Below are 24,668 nucleotides of genomic sequence, written 5' to 3' on the forward strand. Positions count from 1 at the left end.
CTCTATTCAAGCTCGTTCAGTGAGTGATTTTTATATTGCAGTCACCTGCTACTTGCCACAGGTGAGTTTAGTCCGGAAGAAAAGGAGAATCGACTGCCTGAAATCTAATTATTTCTATCTATTTCTAAAAAGCTGACTAAAGGTAATTTTGTCTAGCCCATTTAAAGATTTGTGTGTCGAATAAGCTATCTTTTCAGCAAGTTGTGCTTTATTCGACTGCAAACCAGTGGATACAAAAGTATTTTTTAATGTCAACAATTTTCTGGAACAAATGGTGCATTAATAGAAAAAACAGTAAGGGTGCCAATATTTTAGTTACAACTGTAATTGTCTCCTTTACTTGTTACAGCTACTTACTGGTAGATGTAACGAACTCCAAATTTTATCAGTCTTTCATTGGAGGACAGTGGTAATCATGACCCTTCACAAAACATCAGTCCTCCCCACCACTCATTTAATGAAATAGGATTCAAATTCTCAGGATGAATAAAAGTTCAAGCAGTCATCAGTTATTTCAATGTAGGAGCCAGAAAAGTCATGGGCTTGATATGGATTTAAGTTAAATTTCACGTCCAAGCCCTCTAAATAAGACTGTAAATAAGCATGCTATGTATGTATCATGGGGACCAGAAGTCACAAGAAACGTAAAAGGTCACAATGCTGACTGAATGTTACAGTGAGCCCTCAATATTCCATCACACTCCTAGACATGGTATTACATGGATAACCCACTGAAGTGAGAATGTCTATCTTTTATATTGTAAACTTATCAAAAAATCGCTTGCAGTAATATTGTGCCGAGTTTATAAAACAAAAATAACTTAAAATTATGCTGCCTAAAATAACATTAACGGTCAACATATAGTGGCACACATTGCTTAAAAACATTATTTTATAACTACAGAAATTGTTTACTAAAATAATGTGAACAGTAATTAAGCAACACTTACCTCCACTAATTTATCAGTTATTATATTTTTAATTTGTCCACGTCGCCACTTTTTATCAATCTGAAGCTGAACAGCCACCTGCATGTCAACCTGCCACTGCACATCTTCTTCCGGTTTTGAGCTTTCATACCTCTCAAACAAGTTTACTTGCAAACTGAAAAATTACATGAATGAACAAAAAGAATTATTTAAGTGCACATACTGTGATTTCTTTTAACCTTGAAAATATGTATGATATGATGATTACTAACACCACTGAACTAATGAATCAGAGGTTTACTAGTGGACTAATCAATCAAATTTATTGACCAAATTAAAAAAGCATTAGGAGGAAAGTGTCCTATGCTAGTCTGCCACAGAGTCGATTGAAAATTGGTGATGGTCTTTTAAAGATGTCCAGTTATTTGTTAAATCACATCACAAAATCAGAAACATTTGAAGAATATCAGATAAACAAGTATGCTCAAAAATTAGAAGCTATCCATTTTGGGCTCATTCACACATAATGCATGTTTTGGAGGAAAACACGAAAATGAATGTGTAGTTAAGATGTCTCATGAGTTGAATTTTTACTAATACAATCTATTGTACAGGTAGTACATGTTAACACATAACAAATAGGGTGTACTTCATTCTTAAATGTAAAAAGAACTAACATTTTAGAGCGCAATAGTATGAATGGCAATATTAATGCTTATTTGTTACATTTTTAATGTGCTTTTGAGTGAGAAGCACAAGAAAAACAGATAAGGTGAAAATGTATACATTCCTATATAGGAAAGATGTATACCTTTCCTGTATAGTAAGCTTAAAAATATTATTACTTAATAGTGACCCCCGCGGGATGTGTTCATTTATCAGAATATGGTATTTTCTCACTACCGAAGCTATCCAAAACATATTCACTACCTTGTAATCGGTCGCCTTGATTACCATAAACTTCCACCTTGCCCCTCCCAAGTCTATCCTCAATGCTGCTGCTCGTCTTGTTTTTCCTTCGCTGACAGTAGCTTAATTGGCTCTCTGTGGACTACGGAATTAAATTTAAACTCCTCACATTCAAAGCTCTCAATCAATCCCCCCCCCCCACACTTCTTGCTGCCCCCTCTGCTCCACCAATGATTGTCGCCTCACTACTTTACTGATTGCTTCTTCACACTACCGTCTCCAGGACTTCGCTGAAGCTGCTCCCCAGTTGTGGAACGATCTCATATCAGGTTGGCATCTACCCTACAAGCGTGCCGCTTAAGATTCATTTCTATATTCAAGCCTATCAGTCATCCTCCTATCTCCCTTGTCTCTGCTTTCACCACCACCCAATTTATGTCTTTCCCTTCCCTTTAGTATGTAAGCTCTGAGCAGCAGGGCCCTCTTTTCTTGTTTTCTCCATCTACTATACCATCACCCTTGTACCTCTTGAGCTCAGGTCTACTTCACGCTGGTCATTACTCACTGTCCCGTAAATAATTTGATCTGCATTTCAATGTTATCTGTATATTATCTGGACTTTGTATTTTTTTGTATCATGTAATGAGTAATGGATCATTGCATTCTGTATATGGCATGTACGCATTGCAGACCTTTTGTAGAAGTTTATAAATAAAAGATAATAAAATAATAATACTGTTACCAGCAGTATCGTAATTCCCTGGGTAAAAATGCTGCATAATACTCATAATTGCTGCTGGAATATATAGATGCATATGACCAAAATAAGTCGTCTAGACAAACAATATGCAAAATCACAACAACATGATTCTCCATCACCCACTTATGTGCACATCTAAGCCAATGCTAAAATGAGATAATGCAAAGTATTAGTGGGAAAGTCTAAATGTATACAGTCCAGGGAAAAACGCTGAATTTCTAGAGCGGGGTTTCCATATATGTGCTTCCGAAGAAAGAAAATAAATAAATAATAAAAATAATAAAATATATATCTACACACACACACACACACACACACACACACACACACACACACACACACACACACATCTTTTTGAAGGACATAGGTGTAACTGAAACAAAGAACATGTTTAACCCTATATCGCACAAAGCCATAGGGCCAGACCTAAATATTATTTTTTTAAATAAAAACAATGGATTACTAGATGCAACAAAAATCAAATGAATGTTTAATAATGAGCACACGTTGATTGACTACTCCCAAATACAAATCCATTCATGCAAAAAGGAGACAATAAAAAATAAAATATTACAAAGCAAATATAATTAAAGGTCATTATGTTGATCAGGTATAAACTAAGTGTATACAATTTAATTTTGCCCATAATGATCCATTTAGCTAATACAAGAAAAGCATGTTGTTTTATCAGCGCTCACCCAGTGTAACGTGGCAAACTAACAAACCAATAGATTAAAATACATTATATCAACTCATAATAAATTTACCTGAAAAGCAATCTAAATGGTAACTCATGCTGAGAGCCAAACCAGCATGTACATACAAAATCAGGTTGTGCACAGTGAGTGGTCATCTAATTACAAGACAGGAGAGTTTAGAACCACCCAAAGGATGTGAATCAAATATTAAGGCAACACCCACTTCAGTCTGTAATACCAAAGGAGTTCCCAAAGCACTAGAGAGAAAACTCCCTAAGTAGGAACGCATGAACTGCAGCAGGAACTCCTAATGAACAGCTATATATTAAAATCACACTAATTCTTCTATAAGGGCGATAATTTGGTCATCCATGTAATTGGTTTACCAGTTCCCAATAAGCTTTGAAAGTGAAGGAAGGATTGTTAAAATAACGACCAGGATTCCCAGAATTTGGGCCCCAAGTTCCAGTGAAGGGAAATAATAATTCTACACACAATGACGTTACAAAGAATTGCGTGTTTCCAACTTTGTGGCAGCAGTTTGGTGAAGGCCCTTTCCGGTTCCAGTATAACAATGCCCCGTGTACAACGCAAGGTTGATCAAAGAAGGATTTCCAGAGTTTGGTGTGGAAAAACTTGGCTGGCCTGCACAGAACCCTGACCTCAACCTCATCAAACACTCTGAGACCTTATTGCCAAAGGTCAGTGCTCGACTTCACTAAAGTTCTTGTAACTGAATGAATACGAATCCCAGCAGCCTAGTTCCAAAATCTATTGGAAAGCATTCGAAGAGTAGAGGTTGTTATAGCAGCAGGGAGGACCAACTTCATATTTCATGAATTTGGAATGATATGTTCAACAAGCACATATGTATGTGAGGTTTGGATGTCCCCATATTTCTGAACATGTAATTTAGTTATTATATGGATGATCTGTTTATATACGTTGAGGAGAAATTTGATTTAATCCCATCTGTGCTTCGATTTACCAGATTTCCACACTGCCGGTTATACATTTAATTAAGTGTGCTGTGTTTTCATTATCAGTGACCTTGTGTTACCTCAATAAATGGAGCACTGTATGAATTTATGCTTCTCCAATACATTAATTTATATATGCACTTAAGCTGGTGGTGGAACAAACATTTTCTAGAGGTTTTGCACACTGCAAGCCACAACACCTAATTATGATCCTTTACACCTATATACACCAGTGGCAACCTACACTATATGAACAAAAGTATTCACCAACAGGGACTGTAATGACATTGTATTCAAATACATATACTTTAATATGGAGTTGGTCCCCCTTGAGCAGTGAGACAGGCTTCCACTCTTCTAGGAAGGCTTTCCACAAGATGTTGAAGTGTTTCTGTGGGAATTTGTGACCATTCATTCTGTAAAGCATTTATGAGGTCAAGCACTGATGTTGGACGAAAAGGCCTGGCTTGCAATCTCCATTCCAATTCATCCCAAAGGTGTCCGGTGGGGTTGAGGTCAGTACTTGTCTGACGAAGCCCCAAAGGACAGAACAAGAGGGAAAAGGACAATACCTATAAACTCCAGAATTCTAACAAAGAAAACAGTGAAAGAACAAAGAACTGAACAAGAGCATAAACAGAGGGTGTTCGTTGTCCCCCCATGGATGGATGAGATAATATGAGTTTTTGCAATGGAGACATCCCAAAAGCTGGGTATGCTCAGAAGTCACGGTGCGCAGTACTTTATATCCAAAACTGACATCTCTGGGAGCAAAAGTATTAAACCTGTAGAACTTAGTGAAGGTGTGCACCAATAACCAGGTGGGTGGCTGGCACATGTATTCAGCGAAGGGTTCATGCCGTGAAATAGTCACCAATTGTTTTAGTGGAATGCACCCTCACATTTTCAGGGACAGGATGAAGTAATCGACCTGCCAAACGTTTGCTTAGACGCTGTCCAGCCTCTCTTGTAAATGTTGTAGAGGAACAAGTCATCGACCTGCGCAAAGCCTTAGTCCTGTTCACGTAGACGGTCAAGGTCCATACTAAGAGATCGAAGAGAGCTATCTTCTTATGGAGACATAAAAAAACAGTCTAAACCCAGAATAACGATTTTCTGATTCAGGTAGAACCTTCAAAACACTTTGTGCTGAAAGAAAGGCTTGGTCCAAAGTGCCACTCTGTCCTCATGTAAGATAAGAAATAGATCTAAAGCCCCCAGCTCCGAAACTTTTCTGGCAAAAGAGAAAGTCAACAGGAAATCTGTCTCCCAGATAAGGAATTTCAACTCCACCAAACCAAATTATTAGAGGGTACTGCAAGGGGTCTGCACAAGATTGAAAACCCGCTAAGCCACATAAGGGGTGTAAGCAGGCTGCACACGTGTCACTCACTGTAATAAAGATTGCACATAAGGTTATAAAAAAAAAAAAAAAAAAAAAAAAAAGCAAAGCCAGTTTCCTATCAAAGAAAACTGAAAGGGCCAAAACCTGGACCTTGAAAGAACTACGTTTTAAACCCTTTCCAGTCCGATATGCAGAAACTGCAGCTATCTATTCAACCACAAAGACGAGGTAGGAAACACTCTCCCAGATAAATCTGTCCTTGACTGAATTAAATAATCGACATTTACACTCTGTGTTCATGCTACGTGCAATGTGGAGATGGATTTTCTCTGCTCAAGACATGAACTTTGCAATTTCAACCATCATGGTTCATGAAACAAGAAAAGTGCTGAATTGCTTTCCACACTGCTTTTAATTCCAAGATATTTAAGAGAAGCTGTTCATCGCTTTGCAACCATGTCCCTTCTGCTATTTGTCTTTGACGGTGGGCTCCTCAGCCTCTGAGGCTAGAGAGTCTGTCGTATTATCCAATTTTGGGTTTGCCACGACGAGAGACTCTGTTGTTCAGGACCGTTTGATGGTATAAGTCAGAGAAAGTTGCTTGTGATACAACTGGGTTAGAAGTTCCAGCTGGAGACTCCATGTGTGCCACCTTGAAGTCCCATTCTTATTGAGAGTTGACGACGAGTCTCCATATCACATGCTGAGGAAAGGATCTTGATGCACCCGTCTTCTGACAGAGATACTTTGCTCTGTATGGTATTCATCTGGACCCTCAGAAACTTTATTTGTTATGATGGAATGAGATGACTTTTAGCCCTGATCAAAATCCAGTCATGCTATTGTAGAAGATGTATCACTTGTTCTGTAGTTGACCATGTGTTCTGAACTCCCTACCACAAGGATGTCATGCAGATAGGAACGTATCATCAGTTGTTATTTCTTTAACCCTGCCACCAGAGTGACTAACACCTTGGTAAAAGTTCTTGGTGATATACATTCAGGCTGAAGGGTAGGCAGGTGAACTAAAAGCGCTGGACCAAGACCTGAAACCTGAGGAATTTCGTGAGGTGAACTGCAACAAGCATATAAAAATAGACATCTTGAAGGTCTATGGACAATAGACAATGCCCTTTCGCAGATGATGATGAGGATAAAATTCACCGACTCAACATGAAAAGGTATGGAGTAAACCTGTGCAAATCTAGGACTGTGCGAAAGCAGCCTACTGACTTTCTGAAAAGAACAGTCTAAAATAAAAACCAGTGCCTTCTTGACCTGCAAGAACAAGATAAATTGCATGAACCTCTCAAGGATTGTAGAGTGCTTTGCAAGCCTATTAACACTATTACGGTTGACAGAGTCCTGGGGAGTATATTTACTAAACTGCGGGTTCGAAAAAGTAAAGATGTTGCCTATAGCAACCAATTAGATTTTAGCTGTCATTTAGTAGAATGCACTATATAAAGGAAAGCTATAATCTGATTGGTTGCTATAGGCAACATATCCACTTTTTCAAACCCGCAGTTTAATAAATATACCCCCTGGACTGGACAAAGAAATTCCTCCTGGGATACCAACAAATCTCTAGCTCCCATTTCTTACAATGTCCAACACCCATTAATCTGTCAGAGTGGGTGCATACACTTGCATACTTTGTGATTCTGGACACTACTGGTGTTAATGGGGACTGATCCAAACAACAGTCATTGTAGAGTTCTCTGATTTGTCCCTTCCTTTCTTTAGGTCTCAATGACCGAAAAAACAATATTAGAACTATTATCCACCAGGACCTATTCCTTATTAATAAATATGTCACCACCTGATGTACAGAGAAAACCCTTTCTATCGCGATCTTTAAAAATGGATTTATGAGTCTCTGTGGCAGTTGGTTCCTTGTCCATAACCATGGAGATAATGTGTGTCTCTTTAATCACCATATCTAAATTACAAATTCTAGTTATTGCTTTAAACCCTTTGGATTCACTACCAGAGGAATCTTCTAAAATTTCCAGAAGAATTAACCAGTATCTCTTCTTCAAGTCCATGCTTGTTTGAGACATTGATCTATTTAACTCTTGCATAGCACACAGAGCTTCCCAAGTCAAAAAAGATTCTCTCATCCAGGCTATGGAGCCATGTTGTTGCAGCCTTCTGTCCTTCTTCCTTTCCACAGGGTCTATAACAATACTGAAGAGACAGGACATTACTAACTAAAGAGTATATACATGAAGTATTAAGCACCGCTAACCTAGAGCCTTAGCTAGCTTGGGTGCCCTTCGGCTATTTGAGGTTTGGCTCCATACCACTGTCATATCCAATTGCTGCACATCAAACTATTGTGCCAAAATGTTTCCTATGGCAGGGTAGACTTTAGAGCAGTTCCCAGTCCTCCAGTCTCCATCTGGGTGCACTGCGACCTCTGACACAGCAACACATTTGAATTTCCTACACCAGGTCTGCTCCCAGAGGTATCAGACTGGTGATTCCCAGGTAGCCAGTCCTGTCCTCGGCTTAAACAACTGGATGATGCGTAGCAGAGACCCAAAAGCAGGCCCATGCACTATAGAAAACAATAAAACACTATCTGATTTAAATACTACTAGACAGGAAAATATATAGGAAAAAGGAGAAGCTAGCATTTTTACTTTTTTTTAACACTATTTATAAAGGAAAAAAATGAAAACATGAACAATAAGCAATCTAAAACAAACACACAGATTGTTTCCTTAGTTTTATTCTAATCTATGGGATAAAGGTGTACTAGGGGGATGAGGGCCAGTGGGGTAAGGTGGGTAGAAAAGAGGGGTGGAAGTGGACAGGTACAAAGCACTTATGAAATCAAACCAAATGCTAGACACAGGGTGACAGGTATATAACAGTTGTGACAGAAGTGCTAGGAAAGAAGTGAATGGCAGGTACACAAGTCCTAGATTCCTGACACTTGTATTTTAAAACACTGGATTGTTTGTCTCTGAGGAAAAACTTCTCAAAGTGTTTTCCCATTAGTAGGAAAATATGGTAAGGGTCTCTGGTGTTATGTATGGAGAGATAAGGGTAGGCTCCATACGTAAGGCATAGTCTCTCAGCAGCCTGATCAGGAGTTGCACCTGTGTTGTGCCTGTGAAAGGCTAATGTTAGGCAGTTCACTCACTCTCTCATTGTCTGGGGAGGAGATCAGACGGCTCCTGGGAGAAACTGCAACTTTTATCTGTGAGTTCCATTGTGTGGTTTAGGTGAGGGACACTAGGCCCCTCACTCGAGAGAGGGAATACCTCTGTATTCGTTAGTAGCCAGACGGCTAGGATTTTGTTTACATTTTGATCTGTTACAAGCTGGTGAATAAAACTAGCTGGGGCTATTGAACCTGAAACACTGGATTTATGTGATTTATCTGACGGAAGTGTAACTGTCCACCCCAGAGGACTGCATCTCCAGTACAATCTTGTTACATATGGTGGAGAATGCTAGCACTGCACTTTAATTCCAGACATAGAGAGAAAATTGTGTGAAAATTTAAAGAGACAGACACCTAATTTTGGGAAAAGACTGTATGTAACAAAGCCGTCCGCTGACTAAGGAGGCTACATTCTGCCCTTCCCCTGCACCAGGAGGAAACATGGAGGATTTGCTTAAAACGGTGATAGAAGTTACCAGGGGCAGCAGTTAGCTCTTGAGGAGTCCCGGGGGCAACTGCAAGCAGATACTGAGGAGTCCTGGGGGCAACTGCAAGCGGATACTGAGGAGTTCCGGGGGCAACTGCAAGCGGATACTGAGGAGTCCCAGGGGCAACTGCAAGCGGATATGAGGAGTCCCGGGGGCAACTGCAAGCGGATACTGAGGAGTCCCGGAGACAACAACATGCAGCTATCGTGACTCAGCAGGCAGCCATTGATGAGGCTCAGAGGCAACATCGCCAAGACCTAAAACAGCTGGAGCAGTCTTTTGCAGCCCTGTCTAGCAAGGCTTCCCAGGAGGTCACAATTAGCTCAAGCTGTTCGAGACCTTCAATCCAGCCAAAATATGGCCAAAAATTAAGAGAAATATTATTTATACTTTGCTCACCTCTTCAAACTTTCACTCTTATTTGGAATCTTCCCCTCATCCTTTAAACATGCTTTTGTTTCACCCATTTTTTAAAAAACAATTTTGAACCCACCTCACTCTCTAACTACCACCCCATTTGCAGTTGCAGTGTTATTTGTTTACTCTATTGCACTATTACACCATGTACTGTCTTGTTTGTCATCTGTACCTCATGTAGCACCCTATAAATGAAGAATATTAATAAGAAAACTAATAATAATACTTGATAAAAAGTATTAATTCTTTCAAAAACCAAGAAATCTCACTTGTGCACACTAGCTCTAGTCTGTATTTACCTCTTCAGAATGCTCTCTGTGGATAACCACTGTACAAAGATTTTGCTTGGAGATATGACATGACTAATAAGCACATCAAGCTCCTTTTGTTCAAACAGAGAAAAGGCATCCATGCACTTTTCCACTGTGTCCGGTAGCAGGTCAGTTACTGGATCCCATATTTCCTTCAGTGGCAGATGTTGGTCATTGGAACCTGGTGTGCTTAATAAACAGAGAACAGAAATAAATTTAAAATAGAATCTGCAGTTACGGTTTCCTGACAATCCAAAAAGAGAATTTTTTAATACTTCTTATTAAAATTATTTCTCATATAGCTAATTGAGTGACATAAGTACAACAGAAGAGTAAACAGTCATGAGAAGGTTGTAATTATAATGAAGATTTAACTCTTCCTTAGGTCTTACCCACAGGCATAATACTGAGCTAATCTGTTTAGTATCATGGAGATGACATTGGAGTAAAACAAATGGATGAATAGATGTTAACTATCTAAACAAGAAAAATAAAGTAAAGACCTCACAAATCCCTGTGACACAAGTGTCTAAACATACCACTGGAGTATAAACTACACAAACAAGTAATGGGAAATGTTTGTTTTCCAAAATGTAATCAGAAAACCAGGGAGTATGTAGAATCAGACATACCCCCAAAACACATACGATTACATTTATAAAAAATACCGTTAAGACCATATGGGTCCTTAGAACATTGTGGCAAACACAACCATAACTAAGCATGATTCAACACTATTAAAATTTGACGATATGCGTTGATGGCTAAATTGAACAGACCGTTTCAAGTTGTATGGTACAGAAAATCATTCAGCTTAAGCAAATACTCTCATTTCTTTCAAATCAACGCTCTAGCTCTCCAACAACTCCAGAACCAGCTCCAGATAATGAGGCATGAAATTTATGCTTTCTAATTAGGTAAAATAAATCAAAGCGACATTTCAGACCAACATGAAAACAGAAATTGCAGATGTTAAAGCAGCAATCTCTTGCTTGGGCAGCAGCCATAGTGGCGCGTTTGTGCTGAAAGTCGTTGTAGGTCAGTTTAACAACTCAAATCAGTGTGAGATCAGAAATGGATTGGAGAAGCTCAAGGACCTCGAGAATCTGTCCCGCACAATGATATTCTTGAAAGTCTACACTGTTGCTCTCTCCCAGTATCTTGAAGCATTATTTCCAAGAGGACTGGATTAACCACAAAGGGAGCTAATTGTTATTCACTACTATTCTACAATCGAAATAATCATTACAGCTCTGAGGGAAACCCAATTTATTCCATTTCAATTAATCAACCTCCAGCTTTTCAAAGATTTAGCTACCTCCATAATGCAGGAGATGATCTCCATAACTAAGTAGTGGAAACACGACAAAATCAAATACAGATGGTGCTTCACTTTCAAGTTGCAAATTGATTATGATGGTGTGGTGAAACGAGGTATTAATATCACCTTAACCAGCCTGTCCTTTGTTTCTCACAAAATGTGGATTATAGCATGTATTGTTCATAGCCATTGCTTTTGTTCCCCAGCCCAACAGAGTACAAATGCAGTGTCTAATTTTATGTGGATAAGGAGACATTGCAGCTCATTGAAATATGTATATTGATGATGTGGCAGTGAGGTTGCTATTCATTGTCCTTAAAGTGAAGCCATGGGGTAGGGATCAGGTTGCAAGATACAGGTGAGGGGAAAGGCTAATTAGTGTCCATTGTTCTCACAAGATTAGGCCAGACATGCCATCTAGCAGGGGAGTTCCTGTGTAAGTACAGCTAGTTTTGAGTTTTCGTTCTCTACCAATGGACTACAGCTGCAGCTAAGAGAAGACCTCCATGAGTCTTTAAATCAGGACATCCAGGTGATTGTAGCTTCTTAAGCTAGTGGGGTAAGGGACAGATGATGTGGTAAACCTGCCTGGCATTTATTTACTGTGTGTACATAATAATCTAGTGATTGTTTTTATTACAATAAATGTATTGCTTTACTTTCTAACTGCATTTGCCTGAGTGACTAATAAGAACCTTAGAAGGTACTGTGTAGGCTTCCCTGGCATAGAAAGGCACCCGTGGGTGGCCAGCCAGATTAAAGTGGGTAGAACTGGGCCAGAAAACCCGGTATCTTCACAGACCGTAAAGTCATCGCTGCAAAAAGGTACAAGGAAAGGCGTCAAACTCCTAAAGCAGTTGGGCATTCTCATTTAACTGAACAAATCCTACACTGAAATTGTAATATTTTTATTGCAGAGCACTGAAACTTGAAAATTATTTGTTTCTTTTCTTTAGGCAAGTATTATAACATATTTCAGGAATTTATTTTACTTTTATATTTCAGGGTCATAATTTGCAACAATGACAGCTTTGGGGGATGTATTAACTTTATTAACTGTATGGGAACGATTTTGTCCCATTCTTTCATTAATAATCACCCCCCCTCCCTATTTTCAGGACTTTGACTGAAAAATTGTAGACCACTCACCTTTCCGTTCTTGAGACAATCAAATGTAAGATTGGCCTACTGTTTGGGGCCACTGTCCTGCTGAAAGATTAGTTTTCACTCAAGCTTCAGTTATTTTTTTTTAAAAGACTGAAAAAGTTCCCTTGCAGTAATTAAATGTAATGCGCACCATTATTCCGTTCTTCCATTTTATTAAGATGCCCAGTCCCTGCTGATGAAAAGCAGCCCCAGAGCATAAAGTTACGAGCAAAAAAACTACACTGGAGGAATGGTGGTTTTTGAGGCGTTTGGCAGTATTACATTTATACCACATATATTTCTTTGAACTCTGGCCAAAAAGGTCTCTATCGTCTCTTGAGATCACAAAATGATTTCCCACATTGTAGTTGGGTGCCTCTCGTGCATTTTTGGCAAACGCCAGACGTGTGCTTAAATGTTTTTTGAGTAAAAACTTTCACTTTCATCCAATCTGGGGGACACTGCTACCATGGAGTTGTATTACGGGACAAAGGAGTTGGCACTTAAAATCGTTAATTGTTTAATGTAACTTGTTGTCTTCTCTGCAACGACCTGTAGCTCCCCAGTGATTTTTAAGTGGCCAAAGAGTTGGGCTTATTGATGGGACTGTTCTACAGTCTTTACAGTTACTGTCTACTTTTTATTTTTATCTTATTCATATTTATCTAGCTATGTGTGCTGCTTAGCAGCACACATCCAGAGCAGTGTCTGCTGTGGCTTTAGAGGATTCTAAAGGCAAACCTTCACTGTCACTTAGAAGGAGAGCTACACGGCTTTCCCTAATGAGCCATGTGTTGAGTGATCAGTGACTTTAAAACCTTCTTTTGCATTACTTGCTCCCCAAAAAAATAAAAAAGAAATTAAAAAACAAAGTCAGACAAGGGAAAGACACTCCGGACAAAATATTTCACCTGTTCTAGTGTAAAACAAAGCTTGCCAGTGGACAACAGGACTCAGTTGCAGTCTGTGAGGCTAGTGGTTGAGATGAGCAGGCCCCATTTAACGCAACACCCCAGGCGGAGGAACCTGTGTGGGAAACTACGCTGGCACAGCCAGTAGTGGCACTTGTTCAATTGGTATGCCATCCTGCAGAGATCCCTTCAACTCTCTCTCCTTCTCCCTTTCTAGTGGTCCCATTTGCAACGGTTCTGGTACCAGTTGCTTCTGAGGAGCATGGACTGGGCCCTTCTGGCCCATCGTCTACTCCCACTATCTGGGGTAAACCTCATTGTTTGGGTGCCTGGACTAGATGAATAGGTTCCTAGACTCCCCCAGACATCAGGCGCCATAAGGTCCACTCATCCTCTCCTTACAGTCTCAGACTCGGATGGATCTTTGATCTTGTGAGGAAGAGGGTGACCGGCTTGAAGACTCAGACTCCCCTCCAGTTGGGGACTTGGAGGTACCTTCCAGGAGTCGGGGCGTTGAGGATCTGGTCCTGGCAGTGCATCAGACCTTAGACATTTTAGATTTAGACGAACCTCGGTCGACTGACAGTGGATTGTTTGTTGTCTCCCGTCTGCAGAACATACAGATACACCTGGAAAAAGCCAGATCGAAACTTCATCCACCCTCGCAGATTCCCTGGTCAATATCCCTTTCAGTCAATGAGATGGCCTGCAGGGAACAGATGCCTAAGGTGGATACACCGGTGGCTCAAATGACCCGTCATACGACCCTTCCAGTGCCTGGTTCGGTAGCCGTTAAAGATAGCATGGACCGAAAGGTAGAGGGTGTTCTCAAGTCCATTTATGGAGCGTTTAGCACTCAGACCCACGATGTTCTCAACTTGGGTCGCTAGGACGAGATGGAGACCTGAGCTGACCAACTGGTAGAGGGTCTACAGGAGTTATTTCCTGGGGCTCTGCATTTAAAGGAGTCGAGCTATCTTTATGATGCATTGCAAAACACAGCTTCCGTTTCTTCATCTGTCTCAGCATCTTCAGTTGTGGCGAGGAGGACTCTCTGGTTGCGCTCCAAGGACATGGAAGCGGAGTCAAAAAGGTTCCTGGAGGCTCTTTTCCTACTCGGGTTCAGTACACATTTGGGCCAGAATTGGATAACATGATCTGTGAGGCCACGGGAGAGAGGAGTGCTTTCCTCCAAATGAATGCCCAAAAATTCCATGTCCCTAGATTTGGATACTTTCGCCAGCCCCTTTCTCGGAGTCAGTCTTCCAGAGGTAGACCTCTTGCAGCCAGGGGTAACTACCAGAAGCGCAGATCTCCCTATCTAGCAAGCCATCCAGGGACCAAGCTGCCTGATAAGCCTGCAGCCTGACAGTGTCCCCTCCCCTTCTCGCAGCCACGTTGGTCGGATATGCCTACTGCTGTTCGGAGACCAATGGGCGGTTTTTTACCAAGGCCAGTGGACCTTGGGGATCAAGCTGGTCAGCTACCAAACAAGACTACTGCCAGGTGGATTACGTCTACTATCAAGCAGGCCTATGCGAGTTCCAAACGCCCTGTGCCTAGTCATGATGCTACGCGTTCCATTCGTTCTGTCGGGGCCTCTTGGGCAGCGCGCAATGGGATTCTGCGATTTAGCTCTGCCAGGCGGCCACTTGATCCTCTGTCCACACCTTTTATCCGGTTTCATGCTTTTGTGTCTTCTGATGCTAGTTTTGTAAGAGCTTACCGTCCCTTGGGGAGCTGATTTAAAACGTTGCCATGGTAGCAATGTCCCTCAGATTGGATGAAAGAGAAAAAAAGATTTTTATAATTACAATAAATCTGTTTCTCAGATTCCATTTGTGCCACCCTGCCATGCAGACCAGTTGTTAGGGATCAGCAGGTTGTTCCCTGCATCTTTACTTTTAATTAAGCCTGACATGCTGTGCAGGTGTATCTCCCACTGAAGAACTGTTTCTGCATCCTTGCTTTCAATTAGTTCCTAAGTGGCATGCAGGTGAGCCTTCCTCTGAATAGTAGATTGGTCAGCTGCACTTTTTAAGACCTACAAACCTTTGCCAGTGATACCGCTAGTTTCCTGGTCCCTGTTCAAATTGTTCCTGGCTCTGCATTAATTTGTCTCCTTATACCTGGATTGCATCATACACATCTGCAGAATCATCAAGCACAGACTGCGGTAACTATGCACTGCACTGTTGTGGGGAACTATGCATTGCACTCTTGTGGGTGTTGCAAAGAATACTGGACTGTGTGTATATCTGCACCAGTATTATTTCAGAGACATTGTTCATTCCATGCACCGTATAATATGCACCAGTATTTCTACAGGCATATTGTTTATTTCAGGAATGCAACAAAAGACTGTCATACTATTGCATAAATCTTGGATTTCATTGTGGCATTTACTATCCCTGAATTACCTCAGAACTTGAGCTTTTCCGGTCTGCTCTTTATACTGCAACAAGCTCCATAACATTTTTTTAATACAACATAATCTTGCTATTCCTGTGACTTTCTAACACCAGTTATATGCAGCTCTCTTGATATGGTTGACTGTTGCACCTTTTATTACAGTCTCAGCTACAGAACTCTGTAGCTCCTTCAAAGTGATTGTTGGGCTCTCTGTGGTTTCTCTCACAAGTCACCTTGTTTGAGCAGAATGTTTTTAAGGGACAACCTTTTCTAGGCAGTGTCTGTGTGGTTTGGTGTAAGTTCCACTACCTTATTGAACTAACAATGCCCATTTCCACACACCTACTGTTTTGCACCCTAATTTATGCATTTGTATTACTTTATAACTTCTTTGGGATGCTCTAAAATTTTCCTTATGACAATTGTTCTTCAGATTCCTAATCTGAATAAAGATCCTTTAACTGGCTTATTCAGAAAATGTAGCAGTTAATTTAATGATTCACCAATAGAGGCCATCTTCAGAGGTTTTTGTAACATAATTAAAAATTAAATTTTTTAAAAAAAACAAACAAAACCAAATTGAATACAAATGCTATGAAAAAAATATTACAGATGACAAAATTCCAATGTAGACTTTGTTATTCAAGAGAATTAGAGGACTGGTTGGAGTCTGAATACTACAAGGTGCTGTATATAAAACCCCGGCAAGCACAGCAAGATTTCAATGTTATAATAATTCAAAAAGGTTTTACAAATTGTAGCACACTGTGTTAATAAAATAAGGGGAATCGTGGATTCTGAACGGTTTAGTTCCAATAGAAAAAAATTGTCATTGATGCAGAATTAAGTGTACACACATTTTGCAAATTAAAGAAACCTTGGGTGCCACTGGGTATGTAGTAACTAACGTACACATTCCCAGGAGGTCAATTAAAAATATTGCTTGTAGGAGATTGTATTCGATATGTAACTTGATCTAACATGTTAAAAAAAAGGAAAACAGCAAACAAAATACTTGATTCTAGCTTTTGGAGGAAATAACTTACCGAGGTATAAAAGAAGCAACATTTTCCTTAACCAGCAAGCTGTTTATACTGGTCTCTGTTGATGGGTTAACATGGAATAGTTCAACAGAGAGTTTGTTGTCAAGCAGAACACCTAAAAAAACACAAAATACAAAAAAAAAAAAAAAAATTACCATACTGAATTGTATAAAAATGTATTTTAGGGTTATTAACAAAACAATATAAAAAAAAACAAGCAAACAGTCTTTAATTAAGGAGGCTTGACACATGAGCACCATATACCTTGCAAACACCAGTAATTTAAATCTCTGAGAATATAAACAATCTACTGAAAAATTTTGACCATGTAGCTTGCATGTGGAACATCCGCCATTATAATTTTAGAGATTTTCATTTATTATCCCATGGAGAAAATAACTGAAGCAACATTTGAATTATATCAAACAACTGATAAAACAGACTTAAAATACTAAACCTTATACTACAAATAAAAAGTACAAACATCTTGATAAATATATTTTTTCTCTTTATAAATAACCTATTAGCATTTTTACCCTCACTCCAGTCCTCATTCACCATTCCTGTACCCAGCATTTTGTGAAAATAAACTTAGCATTTTTTTTTTCTTTAAAAAGTCTCTCAGTCAAGAGAATAGAAATTTGTTCGAGAAGAATATTCTGAAGCATTTGAGCACTTAAAAAATAATAAACAAGAAAAAAATACATCCGAACATACCCTAATAAACAAGTCTGTTTTCATATAATTGAGCCAATCATGCTTCTCAACCAACCTGGATGAGATACTGTTGATAAGCTTTTTTTTATATTAAATGGAAGGACCACTTCCAGCTTCATTGTCCGTTAATGCATTAAAGTGACTGCCCTCTTTTAAAAGAGGGCAACCCCGAGTCTCTAGGTGCCAGGAAGCAGGAGAAATGACACTCATAGTGCCCTCCCCCCCAGGCAGTGGAATGTAGGTGTGCACTTGAATGTGAAAGGCTAACACATAGGTGCATATTGAATACAAAACGGCATCCGCAATTTTTTACAGTTTCGCAAGGGAGCCTTTAAAGTCTTGGTATCCGCTTCAAGAGTGAGATTCAAAATAATCCCTGGATCAGCACCTTTGTAGTCCTAGTTTTAGTGAATATGTAACTGTTAATGACAATATCTAAACACTGAACAAGCCCAAGCCAACAAAGCGATAAATACTGTACCTATTGAAGTACACTTCAAACGTTTATAGGACGTCAATTCTTCAAACAGGTTACATGCCTCCAAGCTCCACCGAGGTGCATCATTAATAGGTTGAATACATGCAAGTCTACAGCAAATCGCCTATCAATAGTTAAGATGAATATGAATTTGAGATAACGATAAAAGTAAAAAATACATATACAGGCATTTTCAATTCGGTTTCCATCATGAATAAATACAATCAGAAATCACTGATCTCCACGGAAAGTGTACTGCAGTACAAAATGATACTTTTTATAAGTGCAAGACAGAGATTATACACTTCCAATAATGTTGGTGCATCCAGTACTTAAAAAAAAGTTTAAAAACAGCTAGCTTACCACAAATATCAATTATTATTGATTGGATCAAATTAAGCTCCCAAATTTTGCCAGAAAGGATCTGGAAATATCAATAAACACATATACATTTTTTGTACTGGTAAAACAAAAAACATTATAAACCAAATAAAAAGCTTTGCCGGTCAATAAGAAAAAATAATATTCAATTCTGCCTTGTGAATAATCAACAAATGTTTCTTCTAATATAATATATAAATAGGTTTAACAACAACAATAATTACATTTAATATATTAAAAAACAGAAAGGGGGTATATACACATTTTCAATCATATCTTAAAAACCATCCCAATGTACTTATATCCACATAATTAACATTTTATATATGCAGAATGCAAGTATCCTAATATAGCAATAAGAATATGTGTTTGATTGGTCTTGGCATATACATTAATTTTCAGTTAAAGATTGCAATAACTGGGGTTACTTTGAGCCAAAGAGTAATTCTACCTATTAAACTGAATAATTAGTTTAAGTCTTACAGTGTGAGTGACATTAGGTAGTGTAAAAGAAGGACAAGAAGAGGAAGAAAAGAAAAACAGAGTGAAGTAGTAGAGGGGGCAGGAGAGACGATATTACATTAGAACCACAATTGTAAGCACAAGCATATTTGAATTGAATGAGGTCTGAGAATTCAGACACAGCTGACCATGCAAAACACACGGATATTTTCAAAGTATATAATTAGAGATGCACAGGCTCGGTTCCCTGAAAACCGCACACACCCGAACTTAGCAGATCCGAGTACCGAGCCGAGGTGGTTCGGTACTTTCGCGCGCCCTCGGAATTGAAAACAGGGCAAACCGTCATTGTTACGTTGTCGGATCTTGCGAGTTTCGGATCCTATAAGTACCGCCCTTCACAGCGATCCAGCGCTATTTCACAGAGGTACACAGAAGAGGTAGCAGAGTTCTTGGCAGTCTCTAGTGCAGTTGGGCTGCCATAGGTAGAAAAGAGGAGGGGTAGCAGTGTTCTTCAAAGTCTCCAGTGACAATCAGGAGAGCTCCATTGTTAATTGTCATTGCTGAAATAGAAATAAGAGGATTTATGTACTCACGTTAAATCCGTTTCTCTGATTCCGTCTGGGGGACACTGCTTACCATGGGTTGTGGAGGGAGCTTGGGGAGTTGGCACCTAACTAGTTAACTTTAGTACTGCCGACAGACTTCTCCCCTCTACAATCCCCCTGCCCCCTCTTGTTCAGTTAATTCAGTGGATACAAATACATTAAACTGGTAAAATTTTGTAAATGTATGGACAGAAGACCAAGTGGCTGCCCTGCAAAGCTGGTCTGCAGAAGCCCGATTTCTTACTGCCCACGACGCCCCTACCGATCTGGTGGAATGGGCGGTTAGTCTCTCCGGCACAGGACGGTTAGCCCTTATGTAAGCCTGTTTAATGGTTGCCGTTATCCATCTTGCAATGGACTGTTTAGAGGCTGGCCAGCCTCTCTTATTGGCATCATAAAGAACAAATAGAGAATCGGTACGTCAAATCAGAGAAGTTCTTTTGACATAAATGCGTAGAGCCCTAACCACATCTAACTTTTCCATAGATTGCTGATCCGAATGGGAAGTAGATGAAAAGACCGGAACTACAATTTCCTGGTTCAGGTGAAAGGCCAAAACTACCTTAGGAACGAAGGAAGGAAGGGTTCTCAACACTGCTCTGTCGTCGTGGAAAACCAAGTATGGTTCCCTGCAAGACAGATCTCCTAGTTCCGACACCCTACGCGCAGATGCAATAGCCAAAAGAAAGAGGACCTTCCAGGTCAACCACTTCAAATCTGCGCCAATTAAAGGTTCAAAGGGAGGTCCTTTAAGCATATCCAGCACCAGGTTAAGATCCCATGGTGCTGTGGGCGGAACATAGGGAGGTTGAATATGCAGGACTCCCTGAAGGAAAGTCCTGATATCTGGTAAATCCGCTAGTTTCAGATGAAAAAACACTGAAAGAGCCGATACCTGAACTTTAAGGGAACCTAATCGAAGCCCTGCCTCCAGGCCATTCTGAAGGAAAGCCAACAAGCGAGGGAGACGAAAGGAAGACGAGGGACAGGTCCTATTTTCGCACCATCTGATGTAAGCTCTTCAAATTCGATGATATATGCGAGCTGAAACTGGATTTCTGGCTCGCATTAAAGTGTCTACTACTCTGGGGGAAAAACCTCTAGCCCTCCAGAGGCTGGCTTCTGCAGCCATGCCGTTAAACTGAGCTGAGGTAAATTCTGGTGACGGAAGGAACCCTGCAGAAGCAGGTCGTCTCGAGATGGAAGAGGAATTCCTCGTCCTTCCGCCTTAGAGATTATGTCCGCGTACCAGACTCGGCGCGGCCATGAGGGAGCTATTAGAATTACTGGCAGACCCCCCTGTCTTACTCGTCTGAGTACCCAAGGAAGCATGGGAATCGGAGGAAATAGGTATCCCAACCTGAATTCCCATGACATCATCATGACGTCCACTGCCACCGCTAAGGGGTCTCTTGCCCTTGCGCAGAACCTGTGAACCTTTCTGTTGTGTCTGGAGGCCATGAGATCTAGGCCCGGAAAACCCCACCTCTGAACCAGGGACTGGAAAACTTCCGGATGGAGTGACCACTCCCCCGGCATCATCTGGTTTCGACTTAAGTAGTTGGCCTCCCAATTTCTTATTCCTGGAATGAAAACTGCGGAGATGGCAGGGACATATTGTTCTGCCCAAACCAAAATTTGAGCGGCAATCTTCATTGCAGCTACACTCTTGGTTCCTCCCTGCCTGTTGACATATGCCACGGCTGTAGCATTGTCGGACTGGACTCTGACTGGGTGGTTCTGGAGGAGGGACTGGGCCCCCCAGAGGGCTAAAAGAATAGCCTTCAGCTCCAGCACATTGATAGATAAGGCTACTTCCTGAACCGACCAAAGTCCCTGGAGTCGGAGGTGCAGGATTACCGCCCCCCCCCCAACCTTTTAGGCTGGCGTCCGTCGTGGCTATGATCCATGAGCATGGAGCGAAGGATCTGCCCACCCTCAAAAGATCCAGGACTAGCCACCACTGGAGCGATTCTATCATCCTTGGGGATAGAGATATTTTCTGGAGATCCAAGCGTAGGTGGGATCCCGACCATTTGCTTAATAGATCCCACTGAAAACATCGGGAATGAGCTCGACCGAATGGAAGGGTCTCGAAGGAGGCTACCATCTTTCCCAGCAACCGCATGCACAAGTGCATTGAGGGGCTGGGAGAAGTCAAGACCTGAGTTGTTATACTCTGAATAGAACTGATCTTCTCAACGGGCAGGAATACCTTTTGCTGACTGGTGTCCATAATGAGCCCTAGGAAAACCATGCGTTGACACGGGATCATCTGAGATTTCCTTAGGTTTATTAGCCATCCATGGCCCTTGAGAACTGCCAAGGAGAGGGATAAGTGATGCCTTAAGCCAGTCTCCGAGAAAGATTTGATGAGCAGGTCGTTCCAAATAAGGTACTACCTGAACTCCCTGTAGGTGAAGACATGCTGCCATAACTGACATGATCTTCGTAAAAACCCTCGGCGCTGTGGAGAGGCCGAATGGGAGGGCCCGAAACTGATAGTGGGAGGATCCCACTGTGAATCTCAGGAGGGATTGATGGTGGATCCAAATGGGAACGTGGAGGTAAGCGTCCTTTATATCTATGGACGCCAAAAACTGATCCTTCTCTAAGCCGTTTATCACTGACCTCAGGGATTCCATCCGAAACTTGTCAATCCCTTAAGTGCACATTGAGGCCTTTTAAGTTTAAGATGGGCCGAAAGGAGCCGTCCAGCTTTTTGACCAGAAACAGGTTTGAATAGAAGCCCTGTCCTTTCTGGTAGTTTGGGACCCTGCTGATAACTCTCTGAGAAAGAAGAGAGGCGACACAATCCTGAATTGCCTGGCGTCTTGATGGATCTCGGGGTAACGGGGTCAAGAAGAAACGATGTGGAGCTGTGTCCAATAGGTCTATCCTGTACCCCTCTGATATAATGCCCCGAATCCAAGGATCTGAAGAGGACGCTGTCCATTGTTCTTGAAACAAAGACAGACGTCCCCACCTCAGGCACCCCCTCCAAAGAAACAGGGTGGATGTCAGGATGCAGGCTTCTCCTGGGTCTTGGGAGTATGACGCCTACCTGCAAACGAGGATCTCCCCCTGGCAGAGGAGCCCCGAGATTTGGGATGCCTGCCTCTGAAGGACTGACCCCTAGGTAAGGAAGTCCCCCGAAAGGGCTGTCGAAAGGAACTGACCCAAGGGTTACGGCTCCTACTAGGGAATACCGGCAAGGAATTGTTTTTATCCCCTGTTGCCTGTGCGATCAGGGTATCCAATTCCGGGCCGAACAAACCTGCAGCAGAAAAAGGAATGATTTCCAAGGACTTTTTTGATTCCGCATCCCCTTCCCAGGATTTCAGCCATAACGTCCTTCTAGCAGAAATAGATGCAGCCTGGATAGAAGATGAAACAGCTGCAGTATTTTGGGCCGCCTCATAAAGGTACCCCGATGCCTCCTTTAAATGCAAAACCAGGGGGAGTAAGTCAGAGTCCTGTAAGGCCTCTGCTAACTGGTCTGCCTATGTTTCCATGGCTTTAGCCACCCAAGCTGAAGCAAATGTGGGTCTAAAGGAAGAACCCGCAGCTGCAAATATAGATTTCAGCTGAGATTCTACCCTACGATCATTGGCATCCTGCAGAGATGCTGAACCCGTTGGGAGTAAGGTGTGTTTGGCCAATCGGGCAATTGGAATATCGACCTTTGGAATAGTCTCCCAGCGTGCTGTATTTTCCTCTTGTAACGGATACAGGGAGGAGAATCTTTTAGGTACAGAGAACCTTTTATCAGGCTGTTTCCAGGCTCCTTCAGCAATATCCTTAAGCTCTACAGAAGGTTGAAAACGGCTAGCCTTTCTTTTGGCCTTCTTAAAGAGACTTCTGTCTCTAGGAATAGGCTCCTCCGGTTCTGGGAGGTCCAAAGCTTGTCTTACTGCTAAAACCAAATCATTAATAAATTGGCTTTTAGAACTTTCTTCGTGACTCAAAGGTTGAACCTGGTCAGGATCAGAATTAATTTCCCCTTCTTCCTCTGAAAACTCCTCAGAGTCTGAAAGGACCATAAGGGAGTTATCCGACATATGACGCTTTCTTTTAGAAGGCGGGATGTTAGGGGATTCAAGTAACTGTGTCAGCTTATCCAATCCCCTTCTAACTGCTGTGGACCATGGCGGTTCTGTGGGAACAGAGGCCTGGTCCGTCTGTAAAGAGGAAGGCCCTGGCATAGAGGCTCCAATAGAACCTGTGGCAGTAGGGAGGCCCAGCTGTGTACTAGGATTATTGGCCACCGAGGTTACAACACTAGACCACAACAGATTGGATTGGCAAACCATCTGAGCTAAAGAGGAAACGGACTGTGATAGGGAGGCCACCCAGGCCGGTTCCTCAGTCGGTGGGGCTGACACCTGCTGGGTTTGCGCAGATGGGACCTCTGCTTCGCAGGCAGAGCATAGCGCCAACGGGTCCTTCTGGCCATTAGGTAATTTAACATGACATTTAGAACATGTAAAATATTTTGCAATAGGGCCCTTTCCCTTATCTGACATTTCTTAATAAAGGAAGGCACACCAAACACACAGACTAAAATTGTTATTAAATTTAGCTGAGTAGAGAGAGAGAGAGAGAGAGATATAATGTGTGGAGAGAGAGAAGTGAACTACAAGTAATCAACCAATCTATACATAAACTCTGTACTTGTAAAAAAAAAATTTTAAAACACAAAAAACATAAGCAAGTAGGAGACTATAAAATAACCCCTACTAGCCCACTTGTACACAGCAGTACACAATATGTGTTTAAATAAATCAATACTTAGCCCAAAGGCCAAATAGGGGAGAAGTCCAGCAGCAGTATCCTGGTGTCTGCTCCCTCAGCTCTGATCTCTCTCTTCCCAGGCTTCTCCTTGGCGCCAGAAGACTGGAACAGACCATCTCTCTCTGGAAGGAGGGGGGTGAGCTCTATGTCTTAGCTCCCCCCCTCTTCAGTAATGCTGTCCCTGCAGCTCCAAATCTGGGAGAAAAAAACGGGGTTAATGTGGCAGAGTTAAGGAGACTTCCAGGGGAGGTCTCCGCAGCGGAAGATACCCGATGCCCCCTCCTATGCATGAGGGGGGATCCTGGTATAGCCCCCTTCCTCCTCTCCTTAATAGTGCTGTTTCCCCTTCTTGATCCGGATCCAAGATAGCCGCCGCTATA

General features: G+C 41.4%; 1 protein-coding gene across 3 annotated transcripts in view; it reads right to left on the reverse strand.

Annotated features, from left to right (window-relative positions):
- Positions 1–24,668, reverse strand: part of RNF17 (ring finger protein 17) — a 187,592-nt gene that overhangs the window by 42,427 nt on the left and 120,497 nt on the right. For all 3 annotated transcript variants that reach the window (XM_075198887.1, XM_075198885.1, XM_075198886.1), the window contains 4 exons: positions 18,047–18,167; positions 16,852–16,963; positions 10,004–10,204; positions 951–1,104 (listed from right to left, as the gene is read on the reverse strand). In XM_075198887.1, the coding sequence (XP_075054988.1) occupies positions 951–1,104; positions 10,004–10,204; positions 16,852–16,963; positions 18,047–18,167 (588 nt within the window). The remainder of the gene's footprint in view (positions 1–950; positions 1,105–10,003; positions 10,205–16,851; positions 16,964–18,046; positions 18,168–24,668) is intronic.

The sequence above is a fragment of the Mixophyes fleayi genome, chromosome 2, assembly GCF_038048845.1.
Source record: "Mixophyes fleayi isolate aMixFle1 chromosome 2, aMixFle1.hap1, whole genome shotgun sequence".
In the NCBI taxonomy this organism is placed as follows: domain Eukaryota; kingdom Metazoa; phylum Chordata; class Amphibia; order Anura; family Limnodynastidae; genus Mixophyes; species Mixophyes fleayi.